Consider the following 24,150-nt stretch of genomic DNA (forward strand, 5'->3'; position numbering starts at 1 on the left):
CAATTGCCTGAAAATTCCCTGATATTTTCCAAACCGTTGATTTCCCTGATTCCATTTTCCACTTACAAACCTGAGCCTCTGAAACTGTAATGGGAAAAGGTGGGGAGAAGCCTCCATGGGGCCTCTCTAGGAATCTCCTGGGAGGAAACAGGGCCAGAAAAGGGGGGGGGGGGAGAAGCCTCCATGGGGCCTCTCTAGGAATCTCCTGGGAGGAAACATGGCTCGAAAAGGCAGAGAGAAGCCTCCGTGGGGCCTCTCTAGGAATCTCCTGCAAGGAAACAAGGCCGGAAAAGGTGGGGAGAAGCCTCCATGGGGCCTCTCACTAGGAATCTCCTGGGAGGAAACAAGTCCGGAAAAGGCGGGGAGAAGCCTCCGTGGGGCCTCTCTATGAATCTCCTGGGAGGAAACAGGGCCGGAAAAGGCAGGGAGAAGCCTCCGTGGGGCCTCTCTAGGAATCTCCTGGGAGGAAACAGGGCCGGAAAAGGCAGGGAGAAGCCTCCGTGGGGCCTCTCTAGGAATCTCCTGGGAGGAAACAGGGCCGGAAAAGGCAGGGAGAAGCCTCCGTGGGGCCTCTCTAGGAATCTCCTGGGAGGAAACAGGGCCGGAAAAGGCGGGGAGAAGCCTCCATGGGGCCTCTCTCTAGGAATCTCCTGCAAGAAAACAAGGCCGGAAAAGGTGGGGAGAAGCCTCCATGGGGCCTCTCGCTAGGAATCTCCTGCGAGGAAACAAGGCCGGAAAAGGTGGGGAGAAGCCTCCATGAGGCCTCTCTAGGAATCTCCTGGGAGGAAACAGGGCTGGAAAAGGCAGGGAGAAGCCTCTGTGGGGCCTCTCTAGGAATCTCCTAGGAGGAAACAGGGCCGGAAAAGGCAGGGAGAAGCCTCCGTGGGGCCTCTCTAGGAATCTCCTGGGAGGAAACTGGGCCTCCAACCTCCCTGTGTTTTCCCCAATCGCAGGCATTATTTGCTTCTTGCATTGATTCCTATGGGAAAAATTGCTTCTTCTTATGAACTTTTCTACTTAAGAACCCGGTCACGGAACAAATTAAATTCGTAAGTAGAGGTACCACTGTATTAAAAAAATATATTTGCTGCTCCATCCTTGTTATCATTTCAGAGACAGAAATATGGTTAGATTCAGTCCAGCCCAACGTTCACCCTTTGATGCAAAAAAAATATATCCTGGCAGACGTACCTCATTAAATTCAGGGTTGAGCGTTTTCTTCTTCACGGCTGTCTTGTGCTTCGATTTCTTGTCCTCGTCTGGTTTCAAGTAGCTGCAAAGGAAAAGATCCACTTCTGTTACCTCGGCCAGAAGTCAGGATTTAGATAATAACAGAATAACGGAAGTTGGAGGGGACCTTGGAGGTCTTCTAGTCCAACCCCTTACTCACGCAGGAAACCTTACACCCGGGGGGAAATCCAGCAGGTTCTAACAGGTTCTGGAAAATCGGCGGCGAAAATTCTGACTAGTTCGGAGAATCCAAATGGGGATTTTGCAGTATCCTTCCCCTGGAGTGGGGAGGGAATGGGGATTTTACAGTATTCTTTAGAATAGAATAGAATAGAATAGAATAGAATAGGATGGGATGGGATGGGATGGAATAGAAATTAGAATGAAATGGGATGGAATGGAATGAAAAAGAATGAAAAAGAACAGAACAGAGCAGAGTATAGTAGAACAGAACAAAACAAAACAGAGTATAGTAGAACAGAGTAGAGTAGAGCAGAATAGAACAGAACAGAACAAAACAGAGTAGAGTAGAACAGAATAGAACAGAACAGAGTAGAATAGAATAGAATACAGTAGAGTAGAGTAGAACAGAACAGAACAGAGTAGAGTAGAATGAAATAGAATAGAACAGAACAGAGTAGAGCAGAGCGGAGTAGAACAGAACAGAACAGAGTAGAGTAGAACAGAACAGAGTAGAATAGAACAGAACAGAACAGAGTAGAGTAGAATGAAATAGAATAGAACAGAACAGAGTAGAGCAGAGTGGAGTAGAGTAGAACAGAACAGAGTAGAATAGAACAGAACAGAACAGAACAGAGTAGAGTAGAATGAAATAGAATAGAACAGAACAGAACAGAGTAGAGCAGAGCGGAGTAGAGTAGAACAGAACAGAGTAGAGTAGAACAGAAGAGAGTAGAATAGAACAGAACAGAGTACAGTAGAATAGAATAGAGTAGAACAGAACAAAGTACAGTAGAATGAAATAGAATAGAGTAGAATAGAATAGAACAGAATAGAACAGAACAGAGTAGAGTAGAACAGAACAGAACAGAGTAGAGTAGAGTAGAGTAGAACAGAGTAGAGTAGAACAGAACAGAACAGAGTAGAATAGAACAGAGTAGAGTAGAGTAGAGTAGAGTAGAGTAGAGTATAGAGTAGAATAGAATGGAATAGAACAGAATAGAATTCTTTATTGGCCAAGTGTGATTGGACACACAAGGAATTTATCTTGGTGCACATGATCTCAGTGTACATAAAAGTTCATCAAGAATTAACACTTAATGATAGATAAATAATGACAGATAATGATAGAAATAATAAAATGAAATAAAATAAAAATATCTGGGAGCCTTGTAGGTTGGCCTAGATGACCTCGTGGGACTCTCCCCACTCTAGAATCCCACCCTCTTCCAGGCAAAGTAAAACCACAGCCTCTAATTGAGGCACCAGAGTAAAGCAATTATTTTCTCTGGGGCTTTTAATTAAACAGAAGGAACAGACTGTTTTATGGCTACTTTGGCATTTAATCCTATAGGTCTCCGTGGCTATTTTATCGCCTCGCTGCATTATTACCATATTTTATTTATCTCCTTTCCTTTGCCGTCCCCGCTTGTATCTGCGCGTGGGACCTTTGTGTGTGCTACAAATTATGATCTTGTGGATTGCCGTATAAATCTACCCCATGCGCCGTAAAGCTTGGAGATTAAAAGTTTTGTGGAATAAATCACGCTCGCCTGGCGCCAACAGCAGAGCTGAAAAATTGAGGAGAAAAACGAAATGCTTGGATTTTACCCAAGAGAGCAAGGTTCGGATCGCACATCAACCTAACCCAAGGGTCCCCAAACTTTTTACACAGGGGGCCAGTTCACTGTCCCTTGGACTGTTGGAGGGCCGGACTATAAAAAAACCCTATGAACAAATCCCTATGCACACTGCACATACCTTGTTTTAAAGTAAAAAACAAAATGGGAACATACTATTTAGAGGGGGGAGAAGGTCTGAAATTCATATATGTTTATGTTTTGTTTTTAATTTTCTTTTGTTGACATCTGATTGGCTATACAAGGTTTTCTTGGCTTATGAAAAATGTATAAAGAAAGAAGGAAGCACTTTGGCATAATGGTTAATAAGTTAGAAATATAATTGGTGTTGCACTTTTTGAAGGAACATTAAGGAGGAAATTTAATTAAAAGAAAATGAATGTAACTGGATGACAAAATTAGAAAAAAAAACTTTTGCAACTTTTTTGATGATTGATATTAGTTACTAACAAAATACTGCAATTTATTCATGAAAAATTAGATGGTACACTGTGTTGTTTGAATGTATGTTGAGAGAAAAAATTAAAAAAATACCCCCCCAAAACAGTCCTTCCTTCCTCTGTCCCTCCATTCATTTCATTCTTCCTTCCTTCCTTGTTCCCTCCATTTCTCCTTCCTTCCCTCCTTCCTTCCTCTCCACTTCTCCTTCCCTCCCTCTCTTTCCCTTTTCTTTCTTTCTCTCTCTCTTTTCCCTGTGCTCTTGTCACTCACCGGCGGGCTGAATAAATGGCCTCAGTGGGCCGCATGTGGCCTGCAGGCCATAGTTTGGGGACCGCTGACCTAACCCGTGTTTAAACCTTGGTTTGTTGAACAAGAAGCAATCTGTTGGATTGGGCAAAAACATCCAAGATAGGGCGAGGTTCCTCTCCATGTGAACAGTGTAAAGGTGGGGGGGTTTTTCAACAGGAAACTGGGCTGTCTGTTTTTTCTTTGAAGGCATTTCACTCCTCAGCCAAGAAGCTTCTTCAGTTCTGACCGGATGGTGGGGAATGGAAGGGTTTATACCCCTTGCAGACGGCTGGTCATTTGCATCCTTTAAGAGAGTCCTTGAGGCCACTTGGAGGTTTATTTGTGCCCTCGGGGTGGGTTCTAACTTACCTCGCAGCCGGTTCGCTTCCTCCTGTGCTGCGTGGGTGCACACCTCATAAGCGCACGTGTGCATGCGCAATGCCGAAAAATCAGGGAAAAAATCATTTAAAAAGCCAAAAATAAGATGGCGACGCATGCACAGTGCCAGAAACTTGGCTCCTTTGCATGCTCAAAACAATAAAAAAAAAAAAAAAAAGATGGTGGCACCCATAGATTGGTCCGAACCGGGAGGAATTTTTATTTTATTTTATTTTATTTTATTTTATTTTATTTTATTTTATTTTATTTTATTTTATTTTATTTTATTTTATTTTATTTTATTTTATTTTATTTATTTATTTTATTTTATTTTATTTTATTTTATTATTTTATTTTATTTTATTTTATTTTATTTATTTATTGTATTTTATTGTATTGTATTGTAATGTATTTTATTTTATTTTATTTTAAATTTTAAATTTTTTAATTTTTAATTTAATTTTTAATTTATTTTTATTATTTTTATTATTTATTAATTTGTTTGTTTGACTTTTATTTTATTTTTTATTTTTTATTTTAATTATTATTTTATTTTATTATTTTATTTTATTTTTTTATTTTTATTTTTATTTTTTTTTATTTTTTTATTTTTTTATTTTTAAATTTATTTTTTAATTATTTATTAACCCTTTAACATATTTAAATGTTTCGATCATGTCCCCCCCTTTCCCTTCTGTCCTCCAGACTATACAAATGGAGTTCATGAAGTCTTTCCTGATACGTTTTATGCTGAAGACCTTCCACCATTCTTGTAGCCCGTCTTTGGACCCGTTCAATGTTGTCAATATCTTTTTGTAGGTGAGGTCTCCAGAACTGAACACAAAGTTCAGTTCTGGGTACAGTCAGATACGCAGAACCGGTAGAATTTTTTCTTATATATTTTATTTTTTTCCCTTCTGGGCTCTGGGTATGTTTTTCCTATTGCAGTAAATGAGGTTGAATGTGTATAATTTTAGAAGAGCTGTGTGTGTGTGTGTGTGTGTGTGTGTGTACATACACATGCATTCTATATAGCAGATGATGTGGTTGGCTCTGGGCCAGCTCTTGCAATGGGGAATGTGGACGTTGGTTTAGGAGAATCCTCAGGTTCCCAGAGACTTGTCTTACCATCAGCTTCTGACAGTGAAGACTCCTTGTCAAGGGGGAGAAGAAGAATCGGACAGAGAGGTGGAGGCAAATCAATCCATTAGCTAATGACCCCATTAGTGAGTCATCAGACTCAGAGGAGGATTGGTTAATAGATGCTCGTAGGTGCAGATTTATGACGAGAAGGGAACAACTGCACAGGTATCATAGAAGATAAGGGAGAACACCTATTTTATTTTATTTTTATTTATTTATTGTTAGAGTTGGAAGGGACCATGCGGGTCATCAAGTCCAACCCCCTGCCTAAGCAGGAACCCTATAGCATCCCAGCCAAATGGCAGTCCAATTTCCTCTTTAAAATGTCCAGAGTATTGGAGTTCACAACATCCGCTGGTAGGTTGATTGAGGCAATTAGGCTAATGGGTTTGCGGATAAATTACCAGCATTGCAGAGAGCGCATGTGGGAGTTTATTCATTTGGAGAAGGATACCTCGTGTTTGCATTGTTCCAGGACTTTCACAGACTTTTTTGGATATTTCACAGCTAAGTAAATCTTGTGGACTCACTTGAAGAGGTTTGGCTGTGACGCTCTCACAGTTGCTCTTCTCTGCTCTGTTTGTTTTTGTCTCTTGCAGCTTGCAGGGAGTGTAACCTGTGTGTGAGCTAATTTGTTCAGTTTAAAGTGCGTGTGCATAGCATTATTTTGGATAAGCTGCTTTTCTGTTTACTCTGCAACAGCGTGTGTGTTTGAATTTACATTCTTGACTTAATTGGGGCTCATAATGTGAAGCCCGGCATAACAGTAGATAATGTAGGTTTTTGTGTGCCTGTGTGTAATATGTATGTACACATATAGCATACATACATAGAATTAAATAGTATATTTTGGATGTTCAGTAATAGTAAATAGAGAGGGAAATTGTATCTCTTTGAGGCGAGGAGAAGCCAGGCACCCTAACCCAAACCCATACCCTTTAACGTGAGTGACATCAAGTCGTCCACCTTTAAGCCAGTCACATGACCTTTAAGCCACCCCGATCACATGATCGCCCTCTGTGGCGGCCCCGGCCCTCTGGAACCAACTCCCCCCAGAGATTAGAATTGCCCCCAGCATCCTCGGCTTTCGTAAGCTTCTTAAAACCCACCTCTGCCGTCAGGCATGGGCAGGGACGCCAATAGGGCGGTACTACTGGGAGTGGCGTCACGGGCCCGGGCAAATTGGAAAATGGGGGGGGCCTGGCGCCCGCCAAAAACTCCCCAACCCAGATTGCGATGGGGAAAAGCACGCCAAGGAAAGCAAAAGGACCAGAGACACCTCGCCAAACTTCACCTCTGCGGAGCTTCTCTGACCGCGGCCCGCACCTTCTTCCCACCCCCGCGAGGAAAGAAGGCAGGGAGGCCGGCAGACAGGCAGCAAGCCCCGATCGCAGCTGCGGAAGAAAGCGCGGGGGTGACTTGGCCCTCCGGAAGCCAAGCCGCGCTGCTGGGGAAGCCGGGAGAGGACTGAGCCTGGCCGGCTTCTCCGCTGGCCTTGTGTGTCCCCCAAGGATTGCGAGGGCAAGAGAGCCGCGCCTTTCGGCCTCCGGAGGTGCTGGGCCGGGGATTCGGGGGGGGGGGGCCGTGAACACCGCCCGCCGCCCAGAGCCAATCCCCTTCCTGCTGCTGGCGCTGGGAGCAGGTAAGTGCGCGCGGCCGGCCGGGTGGGAAGGGTGAGGCGCGAGGGGGAGGCAAGGTCCCTCTTTTCATGCATCCGCTCAGTGAGCCTCTCCTTCCTTCCCTCCTTCCATTTCTTTCATTCCCCCTCTTTATTTTTATTTCTCTTTCATTCTCTTTCTTTCTTTTCTCTTTCTTTCTTTCTTTCTTTCCTTCTTTCTTTCTTTCATTTCTTTTTCTTTCTTTCTCTTTCTCTCTTTCTCTCTTGCTCTTTCATTCTTTTTTCTTTCTCTTGCTTTCTTTCTTTCTCTTTCTTTCTCTCCTTCCTTCCCTCCTTCCATTTCTTTCATTCCCCCTCTCTCTTTTTATTTCTCTTTCATTCTCTTTCTTGCTTTTTTCTTGCTCTTTTTCTTTCTTTCTTTTACCTTCCTTTCCTCTATTTCTTCTTTTCTTTCTCCTTCCTACCTTCTTCCCTCCCTCCCTTCCTTCAGTCCTTCCTCTCTTACTTTCCCCTTTCATAAGTTTCCTTGCTTTCTTCCTCTGTTCCTGTCCCTTCCCCTTTTCTTTCCTTCCTTCCTTCCCTCCCTCCATTTCTTGCTTTCCTTCTCCCTCCCTTCTTTCACTCCTTCCTCTCTTACTCTCCCCTTTCACCTTTCCTTTCTTCCTTTGCACCCTTCCTCTGTTCCTGTCCCTTCCCTCTTTCCTTCCTTCCTTCCCACCCTCCATCCATTCATTCACCCATTCCTCTCTTGCTCGCCCCTTTTACCCTTCCTTCCTTCCTTCCTTCCTTCCTTCCTTCCTTCCTTCCTTCCTTCCTTCCTTCCTAGCTCACCCTCGCCTTTCTTCCCTTCCTTCCAGATGGGAGTGCCCCCTCAAGACACCCGCCTGACTGCTGGTACCCTGCTTTTTCTCTCCCCTCGTCCTTTCCAGCTCCTCGCCGGTGGCTGCCGGGTGTGGGATCCCCCTCCCCTCTCCCCTCACTAGAAAGCACATGTTTTTTTGTCAACAAGAAGGGAGAAGTGCCAAGGAGCCGTAAATAAGCCTCGCTCCGCCTGACCGATGCCAGGAGGATCTTTCTTTCCCTTGTCACTCCCGCTTCTTTCTTTCTCCTGGATGAGTCCACACAATCGGCTTAACCCAGTTCCTGAAATAGCCTATGGCAGTGCTTCCCAACCTTGACAACTTGAAGATATCTGGACTTCAACTCCCAGAATTCTCCAGCCAGCATTGGCTGGCTGGGGAATTCTGGGAGTTGAAGTCCAGATATCTTCAAGTTGCCAAGGTTGGGAAACACTGGCCTATGGGACCGCCTCGCTTGGCATGAAGTGGGAAATGATCCCCGTGGGATGGAGTGGCTTGGCGACTTAAAATAGTTTTAAAATGGCGGGGGGGGGGGGGCCCAGACACTTAGGCTGTATGGGCCCCCAAAATTCCTGATGGTGGCCCTGGGCATGGGGGAATTGAGATACCCTTTCCCCCTTAGGCCTTTACAATTTCTGCATGGTATGCTTTGCATGTATGTTTGGTTTTATAATAAGTGTTTTTAATTGTTTTACTCTTAGATTGTCACATGTGGATTTATCACTGTTGTTAGCTGCCCCGGGTCCACGGAGAGGGGCGGCATACAAATCCAATAAATAAATGAATAAATGAATAAATGAATAAATGAATAAATGAATAAATGAATAAATGAATGAATGAATGAATGAATGAATGAATGAATAATAAAAAACAAAAACAAAAAAACAAAAAAAATAAATAAACAAAAAAATAAAATAAAATAAAATAAATAAAATAAATAAATGGCCAAGCCACTCCCACCTGGTCACATGGCCTGCAAGCCATACCCACAAAATAAGCCCCGCCCACAGCGTGGTAGTAAAAACTATTGATTCATTGATGCTCACTTACGTTTTCACGTAGGGGTCTGAGTAACCGTTGGCGTCCATGGCAGCCAAGTGTGCGCAGCGGACGATGCCAACCATCAGGCCCTGTTTCTGAGAACTGTATTTCAAGGAAACAAGGATCCGGCCACGTTCCTCCAGCGACTTGTCTTCCATTTTGTCCATCTGGGAAGCGAGAAGGAAAAGAAACAACTCAGCCCTTAAATTTCTGCCTGGATGCCCAACGTCCAGGAGAAGAAGATCTCCCAAAAGCAAATTACGAAACAAAAAGAAAGGACGTGGAGACTCTAGAAAGGCATACAAATCTAATAAATAATAATAGAAAGAGAGCAGAGAAAAGCAAGGAAGAGGATGAGGGGACTGGAGGCTAAAACATACGAAGGACGGTTGCAGGACCTGGGCAGGGCTAGTCTAGCGAAGAGAAGGACCAGGGGAGACAGGAGAGCATCTTCCAATACTTGAGTGGCGGCCACAGAGAGGAGGGGACGGCACCATTCTGAAACATTATAAGGTTTCTGGCCGAAGCAGGAGATTGGGCTAGAAGACCTCCAAGGACCCTTCAAACTATTTTATTCTATTGTATTCTTTTCTGCGCTCATTAAACATTTCTTTTCTACTCTGCTCCATTCTATTAATTTCTATTAATAGAGGAAATAGGGCAGACTAGATGGACCCTGAGGTCTTTCTCTGCCGTCAATCTTCTATGTTTCTATGTTCTGTATTCTCTGTTCTAATCTAATTTCTATTTTATTATTGTTCTCTTTTTCTCTATTCATTTCTGTTCTGTTCTTATTCTGTTCTGCCCTCTTCTCTTCTCTTCTAATCTATTTTATTTTCTATTCTACTCTAATTTCTATTCTATTCTCTTCTACTCTACTCTATGCTCTATTCTAATTCATATTCTATTCTATGATCTATACTAATTTGTATTCTATTCTATATTTTATTCTAATTTATATTCTATTCTATATTTTATTCTAATTTATATTCTATTCTACTCTCTAAACTATTCTAACTTCTATTCTGTTCTATTCTCTATTCTACTCTAATTTCTATTGTATTCTAATTTCTATTGTATTCTATTCTATTTTATTCCATTTCATTTGAGTCCTCAGAGAGGCGCAGCATACAAATCCAATTAAACTTGAAACTATTCTATTCTATTTCATTCCATTCCACTCCACTCCAATCCATCCCACTCCACTCCAATCCACTCCAATCCACTCCACTCCACTCCACTCCAATCCATTCCACTCCAATCCACTCCACTCCACTCCACTCCATCCCACTCCACTCCACCCCACTCCACTCCATTCCACTCCAATCCATCCCACTCCACTCCAATCCACTCCATTCCATTCCACTCCAATCCACTCCAATCCATTCCACTCCAATCCACTCCATTCCATTCCACTCCAATCCATCCCACTCCACTCCACCCCACTCCACTCCTCTCCACTCCACTCCAATCCATTCCACTCCACTCCACTCCAATCCATTCCATTCCACTCCACTCCATTCCACTCCACTCCACTCCAATCCATCCCACTCCACTCCAATCCACTCCACTCCACTCCACTCCAATCCATTCCACTCCACTCCAATCCATTCCATTCCACTCCAATCCATCCCACTCCACTCCACTCCACTCCTCTCTACTCCAATCCACTCCAATCCAATCCACTCCACTCCACTCCAATCCACTCCACTCCACTCCACTCCAATCCAATCCATTCCACTCCACTCCATCCCACTCCACTCCTCTCCAATCCATCCCACTCCACTCCAATCCATTCCACTCCAATCCACTCCAATCCATTCCACTCCAATCCACTCCATTCCATTCCACTCCAATCCATCCCACTCCACTCCACCCCACTCCACTCCTCTCCTCTCCACTCCAATCCATTCCACTCCACTCCACTCCAATCCATTCCATTCCACTCCACTCCATTCCACTCCACTCCACTCCATCCCACTCCACTCCAATCCACTCCACTCCACTCCACTCCAATCCATTCCACTCCACTCCAATCCATTCCATTCCACTCCAATCCATCCCACTCCACTCCACTCCACTCCTCTCTACTCCAATCCACTCCAATCCAATCCACTCCACTCCACTCCAATCCACTCCACTCCACTCCACTCCAATCCAATCCATTCCACTCCACTCCATCCCACTCCACTCCTCTCCAATCCATCCCACTCCACTCCAATCCATTCCACTCCAATCCACTCCACTCCAATCCACTCCATTCCATTCCACTCCAATCCATCCCACTCCACTCCACTCCATTCCACTCCAATCCACTCCAATCCATTCCACTCCAATCCACTCCATTCCATTCCACTCCAATCCATCCCACTCCACTCCACCCCACTCCACTCCTCTCCACTCCACTCCACTCCACTCCACTCCTCTCTACTCCAATCCACTCCAATCCAATCCACTCCACTCCACTCCAATCCACTCCACTCCACTCCAATCCATTCCACTCCACTCCATCCCACTCCACTCCTCTCCAATCCATCCCACTCCACTCCAATCCATTCCACACCAATCCATTCCATTCCACTCCAATCCACTCCACTCCAATCCATTCCATCCCACTCCACTCCACTCCATCCCACTCCACTCCAATCCACTCCACTCCAATCCACTCCACTCCATCCCACTCCACTCCAATCCATTCCACTCCAATCCACTCCAATCCACTCCAATCCATTCAACTCCACTCCACTCCATCCCACTCCACTCCACCCCACTCTACTCCTCTCCAATCCATCCCACTCCACTCCACTCCATTCCATTCCATTCCATTCCATTCCACTCCAATCCACTCCACTGCAATCCATTCCATCCCACTCCACTCCAATCCATCCCACTCCACTCCAATCCATTCCATTCCACTCCAATCCACTCCACTCCAATCCATTCCATCCCACTCCACTCCAATCCATCCCACTCCACTCCAATCCATTCCATTCCAATCCATTCCATTCCATTCCATTCCACTCCAATCCAATCCAATCCACTCCAATCCATTCCATCCCACTCCACTCCAATCCATCCCACTCCACTCCAATCCATTCCATTCCACTCCAATCCATTCCATTCCATTCCACTCCAATCCACTCCACTCCACTCCAATCCATTCCATCCCACTCCACTCCAATCTAATCCAATCCATCCCAATCCACTCCACTCCACTCCAATCCAATCCATCCCAATCCACTCCACTCTACTGTACTCTCTAAAACACCACAGGGCAGGAACAGGAATAATATATGGAAGATCATTAAGAAGTATTCCTCGACTTACAACCGCTGTTTAGTGACCGAAGTTATAACGGCACTAAAAAAAGGTGACGGATGACCGTTTTTCCCAGTTACGACCATTGCAGCCTCCCCATGATCAGGCGATCAAAATTCAGACGCTGTGAAACTGGCATGTGTTGATGATGGTTGCAATGTCATGGGGGGGGGGGTGTCACAGTGCCCCCTTTTCTGAACTTCTGACAAGCGAAATCAATGGGGGGAAGCCAGAGAATCTATTGAGTATAGGACAGGACATGAAAGGGAGAAATAGAAACAGAAATAATAGAAGTAGAAACCATAGAAATAGACATCATACAAATAGAAATAAAAATAGAAATAGAAATAATAGAAACAGAAATAGAAATATAGAAATAGAAATAATAGAAAAAGAAAAGTAAATAATAGACATAAAATAATAGAAATAGAAATAATAGAAATAGAAGCAGTAATATAAATATAGAAACATAGAAACATAGAAGACTGATGGCAGAAAAAGACCTCATGGTCCATCTAGTCTGCCCTTATACTATTTCCTGTATTTTATCTTACAATGGATCTATGTTTATCCCAGGCATGTTTGAATTCAGTCACTGTGGATTGACCAACCACGTCTGCTGGAAGTTTGTTCCAAGGATCTACTACTCTTTCAGTGAAATAATATTTTCTCACGTTGCTTTTGATCTTTCCCCCAACTAACTTCAGATTGTGTCCCCTTGTTCTTGTGTTCACTTTCCTATTAAAAACACTTCCCTCCTGGACCTTATTTAACCCTTTGACATATTAAAATCTTTCGATCATGTCCCCCCTGTTCCTTCCGTCCTCCAGACTATACAGATTGAGTTCATGAAGTCTTTCCTGATACGTTTTATTCTTAAGACCTTCCACCATTCTTGTAGCCCGTCTTTGGACCCGTTCAATTTTGTCAATATCTTTTTGTAGGTGAGGTCTCCAGAACTGGACACAGTATTCCAAATGTGGTCTCACCAGCGCTCTATATAAGGGGATCACAATCTCCCTCTTCCTGCTTGTTATACCTCTAGCTATGCAGCCAAGAATCCTACTTGCTTTCCCTACCGCCTGACTGCACTGCTCACCCATTTTGAGACTGTCAGAAATCACGACCCCTAAATCCTTCTCTTATGAAGTTTTTGCTAACACAGAGCTGCCAATACAATACTCAGATTGAGGATTCCTTTCCCCCAAGTGCATTATAGAAATAGAAATAAAAGCAATGGAAATAATGGAAATAAACAAAATAGAAATAGAAATAATAGAAAGAGAAAGGAATAGAAATAATACAAATAATACAAATATTTAGAATCTTTATTTGGAATGGGATAGGAGAGGACAATAGAAATAGGAATAGAATAGAAGCTGGAAGGGACCTTGGAGGTCTTCTAGTCCAGTGTTTCCCAACCTTTTTTGAGCCGCGGCACATTATTCATATTTTCAAAATCCTGGGGAACACTGAAAGGGGGGGGGGGCGGGCTAAAGAAAAGTTTGGACAAAAAAACCCTCTCTCTTCCTCCCTTTTGCTCTATTTCTCCCTCTTTCTCTCTTTTCCTTCCTTCCCTTCTTTCTCTCTCTCCATCCCTCTTTCTTTCTTTCTTTCTTTCTTCCTCTCTTTTTTGCTCTCTTTCTCTCTCCCTCCTTCCCTTCCTCTATGTCTTTCTCTCTCCCTTGCTCTCTCTCTCTGTCTCTCTTGCTATCTCTTTCTTGTTTTTTCTCTCTCTCTTGCTCTCTCTCTCTTTCACTGTCTTGCTATATGTCTTTCTTTCTCTTTGCCTCTCTTGCTATCTCTTTCTTTCTCTCTCTTTCTCTCTCTCTGTCTCTCTTGCTATGTCTCTCTTTCTTTCTCTTTCTCTCTCTCTCTGTGCCTCTCTTGCTAAGTCTCTCTTTTTCTCTTGCTATGTCTCTTTCTTTTTCTCTCTCTCTGCCTCTCTTGCTATGTCTCTCTTTCTCTCTTTCTTGCTCTGTCTCTCTTTCTCTGCCTCTCTTGCTATGTCTCTCTCTCTCTCTCTCTCTGCCTCTCTTATATGTCTCTCTTTCTTTCTCTCTCTCTCTCAGCTGACTGCAAGCGGGAGCCCTGACGGCGGCAGCTGGACGTGGTGCTGGACACTGTATATGCCAGGCACGCAGCGCCAGCATGTACGACGTCCAGCAGCACCTCCAACCGCCACCGTCAGGGCTCCCGCTTGCAGTCAGCTGAGAGAGAGAGAGAGAGAGCGATCCCTCTCGCCGCCGCCATCTCCCCGCGACTGCCTGCGGCCGCTGCGGCTGCCCCCCCCCCGCTCCCATCGGACACTTGCCGTCGACGGCAGAGAAGCTCCAGCTGGGCGGGGCGCTGCCGGTACTTCCATCCTGGGGCTCCCGCTCGCAGCTGTCCCCCGCCTCCTGCTCGATGCCGCGGTTTTCGGCGCTGTCCTGCTGGGCCCCAAAGAAGGAAGGCGGGAAAAAGGTGCGAAGAATGGAGCTCTCCTTCTTCCTGCCTTCCTTCTTTGGGGCCCAGCAGGAGAGCGCCGAAAACCGCAGCATCGAGCAGGAGGCGGGGGACAGCTGCGAGCGGGAGCCCCAGGACGGAAGTACCGGCAGCGCCCCACCCAGCTGAAGCTTGGCGGCACACCTGGCCATGTCTCGCGGCACACTAGTGTGCCGCGGCACACCGGTTGGGAAACGCTGTTCTAGTCCAACCCCCTGCTTAGGCAGGAAACTTTACACAACTTCAGACAGATGGTTATCCAAAAACCTTCTTTAAAACTTCCAGTATTGGAGCATTCACAATTTCTGGTGGCAAGCTGTTCCACTGATGAACTGCTTTCATTGTCAGGAAATGTCTCCTTATTTCTAGATTGCTTCTCTCCTTCTTTAATTTCCACCCATTGCTTTTTGTCCTGCCTTCAGGGGCTTTGGAGATTCGATGACCCCTGGGGTCCCATCCAATTCTTATGGCTCTCTCCAAACTCAGGTGTTCAGGTCTGACCTATCTTAGAAAGTATATCGTCTGAAGAAAAGCCCTCTCTTTCTTCCTCTCCACCAAAGCCAGGATCTGTATCCTCACTCGCCCCATCTACTTGTGTGGTGTCTTAGCCCTACAAATCCTCCCCACCTCGACTTTGTCGCTGACAGATTTAATCTGCTTGCTGGAATAGCAACACACTCGTCCCCAGCAAGGTGTAGCCGAGATTAAAGCCGACTGAAATCGGAGCTGAACACATGTTTAAAGGGATGTCGGATTCAATTATGATCCTGCACGCAGGTTCTCGTACTGAATAGGAAGTAACCAGGCGGGGGTTGCTACTTATGACTGCTATGGTACAATGCGCGTGCAGTTCTGCATCACCAGCGCGCATGTGTGCGCGCCCCAGTGAGATTTCGCTCCTGTGCATGTACAGGAAGTAAAATCTTGCAAGAGGACACCCATGCACATGAGATTCTGGTGACTTTTTTTGCTTCTGTGCATGGGCAGGAACGAAAATATAACTGCGGTATGCGCACATGCGCAGAAGCAGAAAAAATGCTGAAATCTCACACGCATAGTTATAGTTTATAGTTTATTAGATTTGTATGCCGCCCCTCTCCGAAGACTCAGGGCGGCTCACAGCATAACAGTAATACAATACATTACAAATCTATGCGTCCCTTTGGAAGATCTTGCTCCCTGTGCTTGCGCAGGAGCAAAATCACACTGGTGCATGCCAGCAACATGGGGCTGCGCACGTAGCTCCATTTTTGCTACCGGTACACACTGTGGCCCGTAACAGCTAGCAACCCAATATCAGAAGTAACAAGAGGTGTTATTCAGCCAGTTCTGACCAGTTCGGGCAAACCAGTAGCGCTAGTTTTGAGTAGTTTGGAAAACCGGCAAACACCACCTCTGGCTAGCCCGCCCCTCATCTCTCTCTCTCTCTCTCTCTCTCTCTCTCTCTCCATCCATCTATCTATCTGTTGTGGTTAGCTCTGGCCCAGCTCCTGCCCCAAGGACTGTGGATGTGGGGGAAACATCCACATGCTGCAGGCCTGTTTTGCCACCGGTGGAATCTGATGATGAAGGCTCCTCTGACCAAGAAGACATGAGTGACAGGGAGGAGGAGAGTGTGGCAGACAGCTCAGAAGGAGATCAATTATCTAGCTCCTCCTTGGATTCAGAACAAGAATTAATGATACAGCCACGCATGCGGAGAGCGATGCATAGGCAGCAACATCTGAGAGATTATTATCAAAGAAAATGAGGCCACCTGTGGTTGGATGGGGCTGTAGTCATTAGTGAGGCTGCTATAAATAGCAGCCTGTGGGTTTGGCCATTGTGGAGGATTATCTGATCGTTGTGTTTCGTGACTGCTTTGCTGACTTTGACCTTTGTGTGCTGATTTTTCCCCACTTTGAAACTAAACCAGGGCAAAGTGTGTTTCACTTTGTGAAAGAAGAAGGACTTTGAATTGCCTCACAGCTGCAAGCTAAGTATCACAGAACTGATAAGGGACTTGTACAAATTACCAGTTTGTTTGGAGACGAGTGCTCTTTGCTATACAAAAAGAGGGCTTAGTTTATTTGGATTTTCGGTATAAAGAACATTGTTTTGAATTTTCAAACGTGTGTGTCTGAAATTGTATCTGTGCATTTTCGGGAGGATTCTACCAGAGAGCTTGACAGAACATCCATCTATCTATCTATCTATCTATCTATCTATCTATCTATCTATCTATCTATCTATCTATCTATCTATCTATCTACCTACCTAATCTAATCTAATCTAATCTAATCTAATACACAATAAAGGTTATAGAAAATATACCCATAGTAAAATACTGTATATCAAAGAAAGGATAGAAAAAAAGATATAAGAATAAAATATGTCAATGAAGAATAGAGGAAAAGATATAGGAATGGAAGAAAAGATATAGGAGATATAGGAGAGACAATTTGACAGGGGACAGAAGGCACACTAGTGCACTTATGCACGCCCCTTACTGACCTCTTAGGAATCTGGAGAGGTCAACCATGGATAATCTAAGGGTAAAGTGTTGGGGGTTTGGGGATGACACTATGGAGTCCGGTAATGAGTTACACGCTTCGACAACTCTGTTACTAAAGTCGTATTTTTTACAGTCAAGTTTGGAGCGATTAATACCAAGTTTGAATATGTTGCGTGCTCTTGTGTTGTTGTGGTTGAAGCTGAAGTAGTCGTTGACAGGCAGGACATTGCAGCATATGATTTTGTGGGCAATACTTAGATCGTGCTTAAGGCGTTGTAGTTCTAGGCTTTCTAGGCCCAGGATTGTTAGTCTATTTTCATAGGATATTCTGTTTCGAGTGGAGGAGTGAAGGGCTCTTCTGGTGAAGTATCTTTGGACATTTTCAAGGGTGTTGATGTCTGAGATGTGGTATGGGTTCCAGACAGATGAGCTGTGTTCGAGGATGGGTCTGGTGAAAGTTACCTCAGCTGATTCATATGGCAGAGCAAATTGTCACGACTCAGCTGAGGTAAACAACAGCTCCCCTCACCAGCGCTGACACCAAGTGAGGTCTTAGCAAACTACCGTTTTGCCCACTGGGCTGTTTTTCACACTCTGGAGCTTCAGGAAGCTTCCCTGAATCTCTGGAGTGCAAAAAACTGCCCCACAGGCAAACCGGAAGTTTGGAAAAACAGATTTCCAGTTTGCCCATTGTGCTGTGGTTTTTTTGCATTACGAAGGCTTTAGGGAAACTTCCTGAAGCTCCGGAGTGTGAAAAACAGCCCAGTGGGTATTGTGGTTCTGTCTGAGGCCCCTCAGGGAACGGCTGATCTTCTGTCGGTTTCCAGCTCAGAGGGAGAGGATGAGGAACAGGAGGTGCAGGCAGACGAGGAGGAGGAATCCCAGGCTGAAGAAGAGGGAGGACAGCCAGAGTCCCCCCAGAGGGAGCTCTCCCCAGCAAGCAGCCTGGATTCCTTAGAGGAAAATGCACAAGCCATAATTGATCTGCGACAGAGAAGAGCTACACAGCGAAGGGACCAATTGGCTAGGTACTTTCAGCATTAAAGAGGCAACAGCTGGGTTTGGGTGTGGTGCTCTTTGGAAAGGCTAAAAGGCAGACCCACCCTTCCTGGCTTGTGGAGTTTTATCTTTGAGAGTCTTGGGACCTGGCTGTGAACTTTGGCGTCTTGGAATCCTGGTTTGTGCCTTTGACTACTGAAACCTTGGGGTGGGTGTGCCAGCAAGAAGCTTGCTGTATTGTCTGGACATCAGGACTCTGCTGTAAAGTATTATAGCCTGTCTGTTGGGAAGAACAGGTTTTCCTCTGTGTTTATTTTTTCCAGCTATAAAGTACTTTTGCTTTTACCAGAGTGTCTGGCTGTTTTTTCCAGTTGGTGTTGAGGTCTGGGGGAACACAGACAGAACAGTGGGCAAACCGGAAGTTTGGAAAATGGACTTTCGATTTCCCCGTTGTGCTGTTTTTCACTAGCACACGCACACGCACCCTTTTGGCACGTGAACCACAAAAGGTTTGCCATCACTGAACTAGTCTTACAAGTTCCAAGAGGGCTCCACACCCATTTCCACTCTTTTGGTGACCCTGTGGGCACAGATAAACCTCCAAGTGGCCTCAACGGCTCTAAAATAATACTAATCTCCAGAGGACTGCAAAATAATATACAGTAATACCTCGTCTTACAAACTTAATTGGTGCCGGGAGGAGGTTTATAAGGTGAAAAGTTCGTAAGACAAAACATTGTTTCCCATAGGAATCAATGGAAAAACGATTAATGCGTGCAAGCCCAAAACTCAGAAACCCGGAAGCCAGCCGCCACCACCGAAGGAGGCTTGAGCCTCCCTTTGCCCCACGCTGCTTCGCCCTGCCTGTTGTCCTGGGAGAAATGCTGGGGGGAGACGACAGCTGGGCAGCAGGGCTTCTCAGAGGCCTCCCGAACTCGAACTTCCAGGTTCAGCGTTCAGGAGGCCGCTGAGAAGCCCCGCCGCCCGGCGGTCACCTTTTAAAACAGCCGGGGGGCTTCCCAGCAGCCTCCCGAACGCCAAACCCGGAAGTTCGGGTTTGGTGTTCGTAAGACGAAAAAAATTCGTAAGAAGAGGCAAAATTTTTCTGAACCCCGGGTTTGTATCTCGGGTTGTTCGTAAGACGAGGGGTTCGTATCTTGAGGTACCACTGTACAGTGGTACCTCTACCTAAGAACACCTCTACTTATGAACTTTTCTAGATAAGAGCCGGGTGTTCAAGATATTTTTTGGCCTCTTCTCAAGAACAATTTTCCACTTACAAACTGACCTTCCAAAACCGTAACCGGAAAAGGCATGGGGCCTCTCTAGGAATCTCCTGGAAGGAAAAAGGGTCGGAAAAGGTTGGGAGAATCTCTCGGAATCGCCTTGGAGGAAACGGGCTCGGAAAAGGTGGGGAGAAGCTTCCGTGGGGCCTCTCTCGGAATCTCCTGGGAGGAAACAGGGCCGGAAAAGGCGGGGAGAAGCCTCTGTGGTGCCTCTCTCGGAATCTCCTGGAAGGAAACAGGGCTGGAAAAGGTTGGGAGAATCTCTAGGAATCTCCTTGGAGGAAACGGGGCCGGAAAAGGCAGGGAGAAGCCTCCATGGGGCCTCTCTAGGAATCTCCTGGGAAGAAACAGGGCCGGAAAAAGTTGGGAGAATCTCTAGGAATCTCCTGGGAGGAAACGGGGCCGGAAAAGGTGGGGAGAAGCCTCCATGGGGCCTCTCTCGGAATCTCCTGGAAGGAAACAGGGCCGGAAAAGGCGGGGAGAAGCCTCCGTGGGGCCTCTCTTGGAATCTCCTGGGAGGAAACATGGCCGGAAAAGGTGGGGAGAAGCCTCCATGGGGCCTCTCTCAGAATCTCCTGGGAGGAAACAGGCTCGGAAAAGGTGGGGAGAAGCCTCCGTGGGGCCCTCTCTAGGAATCTCCTGGGAGGAAACGGGCTCAGAAAAGGTGCGGAGAAGCCTCCGTGGGGCCTCTCTCAGAATCTCCTGGGAGGAAACAGATCTGGAAAAGGTGGGGAGAAGCCTCCGTGGGGCCTCTCTCAGAATCTCCTGGGAGGAAACAGATCTGGAAAAGGTGGGGAGAAGCCTCCGTGGGACCTCTCTTGGAATCTCCTGGGAGGAAACAGGGCCTCCACCCTCCCTGTGGTTTCCCCAATTGCACACATTATTTGCTTTTACATTGATTCCTATGGGGAAAATGGCTTCTTCTTACAAGCTTTTCTACTTAAAAACCTGGTCACGAAACGAATTAAGTTTGTATGTAGAGGTACCAGCAAGGGAGGCTGCAACAGTCATAAATATCAGTCGGCTACGAAGTGTCTGATTTTGCTCATGCAACTACGGGGATCCTGCAACAGTTGTAAGTGTGAAAAAAACAAGTCATAAGTTACATAAGTTAAATGGTCATTAAACAAATTCTTGTTAAGTCGAGAAATAACCAAAAGACAAAAATCAGGATTCTGGTAACACCTTTCCCCACTAAGAGATTTTATTCAAAAGAAAAAAAAAATATTCCTTTTCTTCTCTGATTTTACCTGATTCTCAGGAAAAGGGAGAAGGCACAGCTGTCAGGGGGGGAAATGATTGAGAGTAATTAGTAGTTCAGCTAGAAAGCAAGCTAGCGAGATCAGCCCATGAATGTGGGGATGGTTGCAATTATTGTAAATTGAATTGTTTTTATATTAATCTATATTTGCTTTTGTTGTGAGCTGCACTGAGTCCGTAGGGAGTTGGGGCGGCGTAGAAATATTAATCCATCAATTAAATTGACTGATCGATTGATTAAATTAATTTCCGGACCTTTGTGAGAAAGTTAACTCAGGAGTCACATCGACTGAATTTCAGCCTCTTGAGGATGGACTTAAAAGCAGAGGCGTCTATCCAGGGGTTTTGCGGATGAAATTGGGGTTTTGTAAAAGTTTCCCGCATAATTTGAATTGGAGGGAGGAATGGGGGGGTCAGAAAAGGCCCCCGGATCAAGGCAAGAAGACACTCGTCCTTCCAGCCATCAGCCTGAGATGAGGGACAATGCCACCTTCTTACGCTTAAGTCCCACGGAGAGATTTCCTCTCCATCTCGGGCCTCCCACACATTTTTCTTTGTCCTGGAATTGCTCATCCAGAACGGTTTCCAAGATTTCATTTCATTTCATGTTTTCTATCTTTCTCTCTCTCTTTCTTTTCTTTCGTTCTTTTTTCTTTCCCTTCTTCCTTGCTTTCTCTCTCTTTTCCTCCTTCCTTCCCTCCCTCTCTTCCCTTCTCTCCTTCCTTCCCTCCCTCCTCCCTCTTACTTTTTTCTTTTTTCCTTTCTTCCTTGCTTTCTCTCTCTTCCTTCCTTCCCTCCTTTCTTCCCTCCATCCTTCCTCTTTCTTTCTTTCTTTTTTCTCTTTCCTTCCTTGCTTTCTCTCTCTCTTCCTCCTTCCTTCTCTTCCTCTCTTCTTTTCCCTTATCTCCTTCCCTCCCTCCCTCCTTCCTCTTTTTTTCTTTTTTTCTGTCTTTCTTTCTTTTGACTACCCCTACCTCTTGCTCTCTCTTTCCCTCCCTTTCTCTTTCCCCCTTCTCCTTCCTTCCTTCCAACTCTGTTATTCTGCTATCCTTCCTTCCTTCCCTCCATCCTTCCTCTTTCTTTCTTTCTTTCTTTCTTTCTCTTTCCTTCCTTGTTTTCTCTCTCTCTTCTCCTTCCTTCTCTTCCTCTCTTCTTTTCCCTTATCTCCTTCCTTCCCTCCCTCCCTCCCTCCTTCCTCTTTTTTCTTTTTTTCTGTCTTTCTTTCTTTCTTTCTTTTGACTACCCCTACCTCTTGCTCTCTCTTTCCCTCCCTTTCTCTCTTTCCCTTCTCCTTCCTTCCTTCCAACTCTGTTATTCTGCTATCCTTCCTTCCTTCCCTCCATCCTTCCTCTTTCTTTCTTTCTTTCTTTCTTTCTCTTTCCTTCCTTGCTTTCTCTCTCCTCCTCCTTCCTTCTCTTCCTCTCTTCTTTTCCCTTATCTCCTTCCTTCCCCCCTCCCCCCTCCCCCTTCCTATTTTTTCTTTTTTTCTTTTTTTCTGTCTTTCTTTCTTTTGACTAGCCCCACCTCTTGCTCTCTCTTTCCCTCCCTCTCTCTTTTCCCCTTCTCCTTCCTTCCTTCCAACTCTGTTATTCTGCTATCCTTCCTTCCTTCCTTCCTTCCTTCCTTCCTTCCTTCTTTCCTCCCTCCCTTCCTCCTTTATATCCCTCCTTATATCTTATATCTCACCTTTCCCTTTCATCCTTCCTCCCTCCCTCCAATTTCCTTTCTCTCCTCCCTTCCTTTCGCCCTTCCTTCCCTTTCTCAAATCGCCTGACATCTTTAACTGTCACTCACCGGCAGCTGTTTCTCCAGGCAAATGTTGAATTTCTTAGTCTGGTTGGGCTTCAGTTTCTTCAGGGGAATCCTCGTTTCGCCAATGAACTCGTTGTGGCGGAACTTGTCTTCGTCGCAAACCGAGACTCTGAAAAGCACCGAAGGGGAGACGGGAGGTGAACGAACAAGGCCACAAATTCGCCCCATTGAAAAAAGGGGTGAACAACAGCATCAATTCCGCATAGACTCATGGCTTAGCCTGGATTGCGAATAGCAGGGATGCCCAAGCATTTCCAGTTGAAAAGTCAACAGGAAGATGAGCGAGGGGGCAGAGAGACAGGACACGCACCTTTATACATACACACACATGTGTGGGGCTAACAACCATAATAATACAATGTAAACAAATCTAATATTTAAGTTAATTTGAAAAAACTTCAATTTAAGAAACCAGTCATACATACTAACATACCATGCATAAATTTTATAAGCCTAGGGGGAAGAGAAAGTCTCAATTCTGACATGCCTGATGACAGAGGTGGGGTTTAAGGAGCTTACGAAAGGCAAGGAGGGTGGGTGCAACTCTGATATCTGGGGGGAGTTGGTTCCAAAGGGTCGGGGCCGCCACAGAGAAGGCTCTCCCCCTGGGTCCCGCCAGACGACATTGTTTAGTCGACGGGACCCGGAGAAGGCCCACTCTGTGAGACCTAACTGGTCGCTGGGATTCGTGCGGCAGAAGGCGGTCCTGGAGATATTCTGGTCCGATGCCATGAAGGGCTTTATAGGTCATAACCAACACTTTGAATTGTGCCCGGAAACTGATCGGCAACCAATGCAGACTGCGGAGTGTTGGTGTAACATGGGCATATTTAGCATTTGTTCTGCTTGGGCCTGGTCCAATCGGAACAAAGAAGAACCCAGTAACAGAAAATTCAACCAAACACATCTATATTTAAAAAATGATTTGTACAAAACAAGTTCAGGCTATTAGTTCATGTTGGCAACGTTCCTGGTCAAATTGTTTAATAGATAAGGAGCGAGCTGCGGGCTGGGAGCAAAATCCAATTATGGGATTCCCAAATGTTCTAATGTCCTTTTAAACACCCACTCATGGATCTTAAGGTGTTCCTCAGACAGCTGCGTCTCTGCAGGAAGGATAACAGCAGTTTGCCAGCAAAGCATTTCTGGAACCTCGGATCTAGGATTTCCATGATTACAAACGTTGATTCTCCACACCTCCGTACTCATAAATCCTCACTATCTGGGTGTGGTCAACTGTTTCCTGGAGATATTCAATGTGTAACCAGTGATGGCAAACCTATGGCACGGGTGCTACAGGTGGCATGGGGAGCCATATTAGCTGGCATGAGAGCTTGTGCCCTAGCACAACTCCAATGTGCATGTATGTTCTGGCCAGCTTATTTTTGGCTCACACAGAGGCTCTGGGAGGGTGTTTTGGGGTTGTAGATTGTACTACAAGTTCTTCCCAATTACGATTGTATGACTAACTTATTGCTTCGTATCCTTATGATTTATATTAATATTACTGTATTTCCTGACTGCTTATTTGACCCCTATGACAATCATTAAGTGTGGTACCACATGATTCTTGACAAATGTATATTTTTCTTTTATGCACACTGAAAGCATAGGCACCAATGACAAATTCCTTGTGTGTCCAATCACACTTGGCCAATAAGGTTTTTCTACTAGTTTT

The 24,150-nt window shown here is 45.3% G+C and overlaps 1 protein-coding gene across 1 annotated transcript in view; it reads right to left on the reverse strand.

The window, feature by feature from the left end:
- Nucleotides 1–24,150, reverse strand: part of LOC139155946 (double C2-like domain-containing protein beta) — a 295,913-nt gene that overhangs the window by 3,543 nt on the left and 268,220 nt on the right. Inside the window, exons 14-17 of the mRNA XM_070731359.1 lie at nucleotides 22,455–22,581; nucleotides 18,959–19,015; nucleotides 8,829–8,986; nucleotides 1,192–1,273 (exon numbers count right to left, since the gene is read on the reverse strand). Coding sequence (XP_070587460.1) covers nucleotides 1,192–1,273; nucleotides 8,829–8,986; nucleotides 18,959–19,015; nucleotides 22,455–22,581 — 424 coding nt within the window. The remainder of the gene's footprint in view (nucleotides 1–1,191; nucleotides 1,274–8,828; nucleotides 8,987–18,958; nucleotides 19,016–22,454; nucleotides 22,582–24,150) is intronic.

This window comes from Erythrolamprus reginae, chromosome 1 (assembly GCF_031021105.1).
Source record: "Erythrolamprus reginae isolate rEryReg1 chromosome 1, rEryReg1.hap1, whole genome shotgun sequence".
Lineage (NCBI taxonomy): Eukaryota > Metazoa > Chordata > Lepidosauria > Squamata > Dipsadidae > Erythrolamprus > Erythrolamprus reginae.